A 10,000-nucleotide genomic window follows, 5' to 3' on the forward strand; every position below is an offset into this window, starting at 1 on the left:
ATATTCTCACATCATAAACAAAACCTATTCAACTACTCCTCCCTTCTCAGTATCCTGGGATTAAAGAGCTTCCCTGTTCCCTGTCACATTGCTCATGTCAAAGGCAATGTAACGAGACAAAGATTTTCTGCAGCAGGGTCCAATAGCTGGAACTATTTAGTTTCACTTTTTATCACATGACAACCCCATTCCTCATTTGCTTAAAATAAATCATGAAGCAGATCAATCCCCTGAGCTCATTCTTGTAACACCTATCAGACTTCTCAAATACATAACCTCAAAAACATTCAATCTCTTACTCTCTGTTTCCCTTATATTTCCCGAACAGCATCTTGAGTACAATAAATTTCTTATACAACCTTTCTTACTGCACACATCCTTTCAAACTCAATCATAACTGTTTCAGTCTCTCCTCAAAATCAGTTACAATTAAACTAACTAGATTCAAAAGAACAGATACTCTACCAAATCAGTCCTTGTTCCTTTAATATTTTGGCATACCAAATGGATTTCATTCTGGCTGTGATTGGGCATTATTCAGCTGATGGTCAGACTAAACTATTGTAAAAATTTTCCATGAATGAAGATAACCATCAACCTGAACTGTGTCCATCAGCTGTATACAACTATATACTCTTCAACAGAATAAAATCTACATAAGTCTGTCAGTGTACTGAAAAAATTAAGCAAAACATCCAATACAATGGCATACATCTGTAATACTAAAACTTATAAGTCTAGTGGGAATCTTTTTCAAGTCTATGAAGCTTGTCATGTTTAGGAGTAAGCTTGTCATGCATGTAACAAGGAGAATATTAAAGCTTGTCACCCAAAAATACTACAAGTCAACATTATACAAATTGTTTAGAATACTATAGCTAGTCATCCAGTAGACTAGAATTTACTCTATATACCCCACCTTGTCAATAATAAGTTTACATATACACTTGCTTGCTATACCAAAGAGATCAAGCATGCAAAGTCTGTCAAACATTCATTTACTATCTAAGGAACTGAGAAAAGAATGTCAATCAAATGGAAAGATTCCACTATATGCCTAAAATTATAAAAACATAAAAGCAGGGCCTGTAATGTTATACATGGCAAGTAACAAATAAACTCCATTTATATAAAAATATTGTTAAAATATAAGCTCTTCCATGGAATTCTATCCATCATGTAACAAATAAGTACATTCCTATTACAATGTATAAATAGAATACACTACTTCCTACATTGGCAAATTTCCCTGGAGTGTATCTATTCTTAGATAAATTGATAGAGTTTACCTCCTCATATCCCCTTATCAACAATATATCTGCGAAGTAGTCACTAAAACTTACATATACTTTTCTTGAGATCCTACCAAGGCCAGCATGGGTCTGGGCAGTTCCTAAGCCATGTGTTAATCTTGCCATCTCCTGCTTGCATCAGACTTGTGTAAGTTGTCAACTGAAAAGGCATAATCATATTAGTACACTGTACAATCTTTAGTATCCTACCTAAATATACCAATACAGCACTGCTGTACCTCAGTATCAACTCTTTTCACATTTGTATTTCTGATTATACATGGTCAAAAACAACAACAATAATAATAACAACATATAATGCCAGCCTGAAGGGATTTCTCCGTCTTCTCTATTTTCCACATGAGGGGATGGAGGGGGGTGATTAGCTGATTAAGTGAAGTGACCTTGCTACAAATGTACTGTGTCTTGCTGTATTGCTTCTGACCTAGACAGCGGACAGGAGACTGGGATGACCCTTCATCCACATGGAGCTAAGATGAGAGGGAATGGGTGGGACTTGGTGCATGCATTTGATTTTGCTACCTTACTTTTCAGGGGAAGAAACCCTTGATAAATAGATAGATAGATACATACATACATACATATACCAAGGCTTTTTCCCCCTTCCAAGGGAGGTAGCCAAAAAGGGAAAGGCATAAAAACACTCCCACCCATTTCATCCCTAAATACACTCCACACCCCTCCCACCCTTCCTCTCATCTGAGCACCTCCTGGATGACGGGTCATCCCTGCACCCTGCCCACCGCCCTGGGTCAGAAGCAGTGTCGCAAGACACAGTACATCCACAGCAAGGCCGCTTCATTTAATCGGCGACCCCCCCTCTCCGTCCCCCCCTACATAAAGGAGAGGACGGGGAGAAATCCCTTCGTGCTGCGTCAAAATTACTCACACATACTACCCCACCCCCCACCCCCCTGCCCATTCCTCCTCATGCAGTCACAACATCATCCATATACAACCATTCTCCACTCACCTCTGTCTTCCGTCCTCTCCCTTCCTTCCTCAACAGACATTCCCCTCTTCCCCAAAGCCCCCTTCACCCCATCCATCCACCTCATCCTAGGACGTCCCCTCATGTTCACTCCCTCCACATCTGCCTTCCATACCTCTTTTACTAGTCTTTCTTCACTCATTCTTTCCATGTGTCCAAACCATCCTAATATTCTTTCATCAACCCTCTCTCCCAAATCCTTTTTCACCCCTGTTCTCCTCCTCACCTCCTCATTTCTCACTCTATCTAGCCTAGTTAATGCTATATAAGATCTCAAACTTCCATCTAAAATATATCAGCCCAAATACAACAAAAACCACCAATACTTTCAACCACTCTAATACCCATATCAAAGCCAAACAAACTACCAGAAAAACCACCATCCTACAGACCAATCTCAGTACTATCCACCATATCCAAGCTGATGGAAAGCCTGATTACAAAAAGAAATATAATATATTTAACCTTTCCACCTCCTCAAGCCAACATGGATTCAAGGAGGGCTGCTCCACCAGCACACTTTTCACTAACATCTCAAAAGTGCTGGAGGGATTTAACAAGAAAGAACCACCAGAGAGAATGGCCATGATGGCAATAGATGAAATCAAAGCATTCAATAAAATTCCTAGATGTATAATATGAAAACAATCATAGAGACAGACATCCACAACAATGACAAGAAATAAGTAACCAATTTCTTAGCCAGAAGACAACGCAGAGTCCAAAACAACCAAATTCATGAGACTTAAAGACAACAATGGAATCCCCCAAGGAACAATATTCCTACATGCATTATTAAATATTTTCACAAGTAATATCTCATCATCGCAGAAAAAACCCTCTTACATCTGACAAGAACCATACTGGCACATTCAGGACACCATTCAGTATTAAAATAGTACCAATAGAGAATAGGTCTGGCCACAAATTCAAACTATCCCAGATGCAACCACTACACAGACACAGAACACTTCATACTACAATGCCCTATACTAACAATCCCCAGGCAACAACACAATACATCTTCCCTGAGTAACCTATGGTCCTGCTAGGAGGCTGTTGCCTGTTACCTGAAGGCCAAAGGTCTTCTTCAAGAGAGACCAGGGACAACAGATTGATTAATTGAACACTGGAAATGTATTGTGTCTGTGTGGTTTGTGTGTTCATCCCATACAGTCTGATGGTCCCATTGTCTCCTAACCCAAATGTCACCTCTCTCCCTTTGCCTTATATTCTCCACTTGTTTCCATTCTCCAAATGTTATTCAAAATTATCTCTTACAGCTCTTGCTCTTCTTGCATTAATGCTAACATTAATATTGTCTTGTAATACTGTCTGCATGATACATTACAGTAACTACAGTAATATGATGCTAGATTACAGTACTGTACAAAGTGATAAAAAATTAGAAGCACAGCACTGTATGAAGATTTCAATAGATGCTGACACAGTCACAGACAAGTACATTACAAAGAAAGAACTATAAATATGTAAAATGACTGTCTGCCATAGTGGTAACTGAGCATTTAGACACATACCTTATTAAAAACAGGTTTGGTGGATAGGACATTGTATAGAAGCTTTTCTGTAGCTTCTTCTTGTCCTCCCTCCATCATGCACTTTATTGCTGGAGTTCTTCGGTCATCAAAAAATGGTGGATTTTTCCAATGGTCATAGTTTGTCTCCACCAAGAACCAGGAGCCAGAACCCGACTTACGAGATCCCAGTGACAGAATATTGAAGTTCTCTCTGTCTCGTGTAATTATGCACCCCTAATTATGAAGTAAATAAAAATACACAACTCAAAAAAATAAGTGATAAACATTTACTGAAAAAATATACATATACATACAAGAACATAACATATATAACAATTAGTCTCACTAAATATAGAAGGGTGTAACCACATACCTCACCAGCATTAACTCCCCCAAGGATGAAATATACAGGGGCAAGGAGCCTTTTCTTTGAAAGAAGGTCCTTGGCTTCTTCATAGCTTTGTGCCCGCTCCAGCACTTCACGACTAAAGAAACCTACCCACCTGGGAACACATGAAAATAAAATAAATTTCATTTACAATCTTAGACCAGAGTCTTAAAGGTCTGTATCTTGAAGTACATATTATGAACAAATTTAAACACACATATACAGAAAGGCTCTTTCCCCTTTATAGGAGGGTGGCCCAACCAATGTGTACATCCATTATCCTCTACCTAATTGTAGTATACAGGAAAGGAGCAATAATCATTGGATCCCATCTACTCTCCAATTTATCATACCTAGTCTCAAATTCATACACAGTTCCAACCTAATTCATATGAAAGAAAGCAAGAGCGATAGATTGATTGATTGTATTTACCTAATTGCAGTACACAGGAAAGAAGCAACACTTGTTGGGTCTCATTTCATATTCTCTAATTTTTTATCATACCTAGCCTCAAATTCATGTACAGTTCCAACTGCCTTCCTGTTTTTTCAGAAACCTTTTCCTTTGCTGACTGACAACTTGCCAAAAAGAAAACTGCTGTTTTTCTTCTTCTGTTCTCCTATCATTTTTGGCTTATGCCCCCTCTAAGAATTTTCATGTCTTTGCTCATTCCTCTTCATTAGCACCTTTCCTAATCCAAATGTTTTTTTAATTTTTCTTGTCATGCTAACTTCCAAGACATGCTGATTACTTTGTTTGCACTTGCAACTTGAGCCTTATTTTCACTGGACATGTGCCATTTCTCTTATCCTTACCTAACCTACACATATTGTCAATCTGATCTGTTACATCATAGTCCTTTACTAGTTATTGAAACAATTTCCCTTATCTTTTGCATTTCTTGTTTGTTGCATAATTTCCACGAGGTGATAAGTTCTTCCTGGAACCAAAGAGTAAGACACATCTAGACTTGTCAACTACATCTCTTTCTTTACATAACCTTGATTATTCCTTCTTCTTGGCTATCTCTTCCCTGTTGCTTCATGATCTCTTTAAAGATTACTCTATCCCTCCTATCCTCATTTGTTGTTGGCCTATCCTCTTTTTCCTCCATGGTGTTGATAAGATTTTTTTCTCTCATTTGTCAAAGTTTCATTTCCCCTTCTCAATTTATCAATCTCTACTTTCTGTGCCAGGTTTATTCCCTTTTCTTTTTCAAGTTTTCGCTCTAGATTGTGCAACCTAACCTTATGGGAGGAAATTAAATCTCTAAATCTTTTCAACTCTATTAGAATTTCACTTACCTTTATAATAGAGTATCCAATTTGTAGCCTATATTTTCTTCTTTCATATTCATTCCCAGCACTACACTCACCAAGTTTTTAATGGACCTACCTTTCTAGGTGTAAAAACATCAAAACCTGCCCTTATTAATGTAAATATATAACAACAAAAAAGATAATATTTGATGATGTAAACAAACATGAATTAATTTTTATCTTCTTTTGTTTCCTATCATGAGCAACTTTGGAGACAAGGACCACTATTTTTCCTCCCTGATTCTCTTCAAAAGTTGGAATCAGCCATGTTTTGCCTCTACTGTGACCCTGAATAGCTTTTCTTCTCCCCCGTCCATTCAAATAGCAATTATATTCATCTGGCTTTGCCTGCTTAACCTCTTCAATATGAGTCAAATTATCACATGCAGCATTGGATGCCTGATGTACAATAATTTGATGATGCATCACAATACTTGTATTATAAAATATAAAGTCACTGCTGATTTACTCACTCTTTTTCACTCTGAGTAATAATAAACACAGAAAACACTATCAAGCCAGTTCACAAAATTCGCAGGTCACTCAGCTACAACTACAAATTAAGTATGATCAGGAGACCAACATCGACATCCTTGTATACCCACTCGCACCTCATGAAGCCTATGCATCATCATATGGAGGAGGTTAAGGCAAATCTAGAAGTGTCACTTCATGTTAACATCATCTACTGTGACCCTGAAATAGCATTGCTTCTCCCCTCTCCACTTCATCATATTAATGTGGAACTGTTTCTGTTACTGGCATATAGCGATAGGTGGGGAGCAGTCAGCAATTAACTGCACTCTTTAAGCCTGGTTTGGAAAACGAGTGTCAGCACCTCTGGAGCTGAACTTCCAGATAGAAGTGGTGTTATATATTTTGAATTCAGGTGAGAGGGCCTTGGGTATAAGAAGAATGTCTGTCTTACAGGAAAGGGAGAGGGAAATATACGGGTGTGAGTGGAGAATGATTGTGACTGAATGATGACATGACAAAGCCCAAAGGAAATTCTTCTTGTCTGCTCAGTATATCCTGGAGTAGATGAGGGGGGTTGTCATATAATAAGGCAGTGGAGATAAACCACATCTGGCTGTCTGACCTGGCTGTAGTGCTGTCTCTTGCTGCTCTGCTTCTGGTGTGGTACAGAAATGTGCCTTCACCCACAAGCAGCATATAATATGGAAAATATGTCTGTATTGCAGAGGTATGGGATGGTTGAAAGATGGGTGCATGCCTTGGTTTATGTATCTATAAAATACTTTAGGGACTTTGGTTCACCCTTGCTGATCAGTGCCAGACAGGCTTCTTTTATGAGTGGAAATTAATATCTACTCAAAGAAGAATATAGATCCTTTTTAATTTCTACTGTCCCTACTTTCTGTTACCCTCCTTATTTTTTTTCTTTTACCACTTCTGAAACTTTTTTCAGCACAATAGCCTCCAAAGATAGAAGCACTGGCTATCAGAAATAAGATACAAATTTTTCCATCATTAAAGAAGTAACCTTCCATAATAAATACAGTAATGAAGAAATACAGTTTTCCATAGAGATGCATAAATACTTGGAACTGCCAAGAAGGAGATATACCCCAAGCTGAAACAACACATGAATTCAAATCTAAATATAATAGATATATATACCAAAGGCTTTTTCCCCCTTATAAGGGAGGTAGCCAAAAAAACAAAGGCATAAAATCCACTCCCACCCATTTCATCCCCACATACTCTGCTCCCATTCACTCCCTCCCTACCTCTTATCCTGGCACCTCCTGGATGACGAGTCATCCCTGTATCTCACCCACTACCCTGGGTCAGAAGCAGTGTCACAAGACACAACACACCCAGAGCAAGGCTGCTTCATTAAATCAGCAACCCCCCTCTCTGTCCCCTCATGCAGAAATAGAGAAGATGGGGAGAAATCCCTTTAAGCTCCATCAAATTAGTTTTTCACACATACTCCCTCACCCCCCATCCCCAACCCACTCCCTTTCATGCATCACAGCATCATCCATACACAACCATTCTCCATTCACCCCTATCTTCTGTCCTCTCACATCCTTCCTCAACAGACATTCCCCTCTTTCCCAATGCCCATTTTACCCCATCCATCCATCCAGTGCTTGATCACCCCCCTCATGTTCACTCCTTTTACCTCTGCCTTCCACACCTTTTATACTAATCTTTCTTCATTCATTCTTTCCATGTGTCCACACCATCCCAATACTCTTTCATCAACCCTATCTCCCAACTCCCTTTCCAGGTCCTGGAGCCGCAGCGTCTACATCATGGGACCACCCCCCAACACCAAGAGTTGGGGGGGCCAAACGGCGGCAACCAGCCCTGGCCACCGGCTCTACCCAGCACTTCTAAGCTACCAGAAGAGGCTGGATGACCACATTGTGAACAGCTGCCCAGGATGTAACACTTCACCCCATACCAAACAACACATAATGGAAGACTGCATTATACACAATCATGCATGCAAACAACACAACATACACTCTATAAAGGATTTGTGGGAAAACCCAGTTTCGGCTGTGGCATTCCTTGTGGAGACGGGACTGCTCGGACAGACAGTCTAGGGAACAACAATAACAACAACTCCCTTTCCATCCCCATTCTCCTCCCTACTTCCTCATTTCTCATTCTATCCAGCCCAGTAACCCCTATCATACTTCTCAGGCACCTCATCTCTAACATATTCAAACTTCTCTTTTCCTCTCTTATGTTAAATGTTTCTGCCCCATACAGTGCTGTTGGCAAAATCACTCAATCTACATTCTACCTCCACCTCCACTCCTCCCTTTCTCATCCAAGTATCTAAAACTATCCACTTCCTCCAGTCTCTCTCCCTTAATACTAACTTCCAGTCTACTGCCACTTTCTCCCCTTCTCTCCATCTCATCACCTTACGATTACCCACATTTATTTTCAACTTCCTTCTTTCACACACCTTCCGAAACTCTGTCACTAACTTCTTCAATCCCTCCTCCGATCCTGCCACAAGTGCAGTGTTGTCAGCAAGCAACTGGCTTACCCCACACTTTTCTCCATTTCCTTTAACCATCTCCAATCCCTGACCCATTACCCTTGCATATAACACTTACACCACCCTATCCATGTATAAATTGAACAGCCAAGGTGACAAAACACATCCTTGCCAAAGTCCCACCCTTATTTCAAACCACTCAATATCTCCATTTCTGATTCTAACACAAGCTCTACTATTCTCATAAAAACTCCTGACTGCTCTTCACAGCTTTCCTCCTATCCTATATATCTGCAAAACCTCCCACAGTGCCTTCCTGTCTACCCTGCCATAAGCCTTTTCCAAATCCATAAAAGGTCCCAAAAACATCCTTACCTTTTCCTAAAGCTTTCTCACATATCTGTCTTACCACAAAAATCTGATCTATGCAACCCCTACCTGTCCTAAACCCACACTGTTCCTCACCAATTACTCCCTCTGGTCCTTTCCTAATCCTCTCAATCAAATCCCTCCCATAAGCCTTCCCAACTACACTTAACAAACTGATACCTCTGAAACCACTACACTCACACTTGTCCCATTTTTCCTTGTAAAGTGGAACTATACAGGCACTCCTCCAGCCCTCCAGCACTCATCCCTCTCTTAAACAAGCATTAAATATCCTCACCAGCCAGTCAACCATCATTGTACCTCCTCTTTTTTAGACATTCTGCATGACACTCATTCAAACCAGGTGCATTACCTGCTCTCATCATCTTAAATCTAAATATGATAATTGGAAATTAAGGATATAAATACAGTTGCAACTATATACTGACTTGAGAGTAGATATGATAAACTGGAAAGTAGGAGATTGGACCCAACAAGCATTGCTCCATTCCTGTATACTATAATTAGATAAATACATATATGAGAAACCTAATATTATTAGTTTCAACTATGCACTTACTGTTGTTTGTGATCATGAAAGAGAATCCACTCTAGCAATCCAACAAATCCTCCATTGAACCCAAAGCGTTCATCCAGACTGAATGTGAATTTGTCCTGAAAGAGTAAACATTTAAAATGAAGTATGCACATGCATGCTCATTTCAGATATGTATCTTAATGCAAAGGTTTGAAAAATATTAGAATATATCATACAATAAATTGTCTCAAGTTTTTCTAAGTGGAAAACCTACAGCCCTAAAGAGGCTAGCAGCAGTCATTAAACCCTCCCATAGATCTCCCTGGTAAGAAACTCTGGACTGTTATCTTTGCATAGTGTTGGGGAGGGAGGGAAGTAGTCACTGGTTATCAGCTCTTCAAGTGTTCTATGGACTATTCATGTTATGTTGCTCTTTCTGTATTACAATTCTAAATTCTTTTGTAAATATGAGCACAGGGTTTTTCTGTACTTAAATAAGGAAATAAGGGCTACAAGTGTTTTTGGTAGAAGGCAGCAAAAATATGTTGTAGTGT

General features: G+C 39.5%; 1 protein-coding gene across 1 annotated transcript in view; it reads right to left on the bottom strand.

Annotated features, from left to right (window-relative positions):
* The window catches only part of LOC143040344 (acid ceramidase-like), a 24,364-nt gene that overhangs the window by 1,134 nt on the left and 13,230 nt on the right, over window positions 1-10,000 (bottom strand). The window contains exons 7-10 of the mRNA XM_076211311.1: window positions 9,489-9,583; window positions 4,216-4,345; window positions 3,843-4,076; window positions 1-1,452 (exon numbers count right to left, since the gene is read on the bottom strand). The exon at window positions 1-1,452 is cut by the window's left edge and continues 1,134 nt beyond it. Of these exons, the coding sequence (XP_076067426.1) occupies window positions 1,363-1,452; window positions 3,843-4,076; window positions 4,216-4,345; window positions 9,489-9,583 (549 nt within the window). The 3' untranslated portion in view covers window positions 1-1,362. The remainder of the gene's footprint in view (window positions 1,453-3,842; window positions 4,077-4,215; window positions 4,346-9,488; window positions 9,584-10,000) is intronic.

Source organism: Oratosquilla oratoria, chromosome 2 (genome assembly GCF_046742065.1).
Source record: "Oratosquilla oratoria isolate Oo_2021 chromosome 2, ASM4674206v1, whole genome shotgun sequence".
Taxonomy (NCBI): Eukaryota; Metazoa; Arthropoda; class Malacostraca; order Stomatopoda; family Squillidae; genus Oratosquilla; species Oratosquilla oratoria.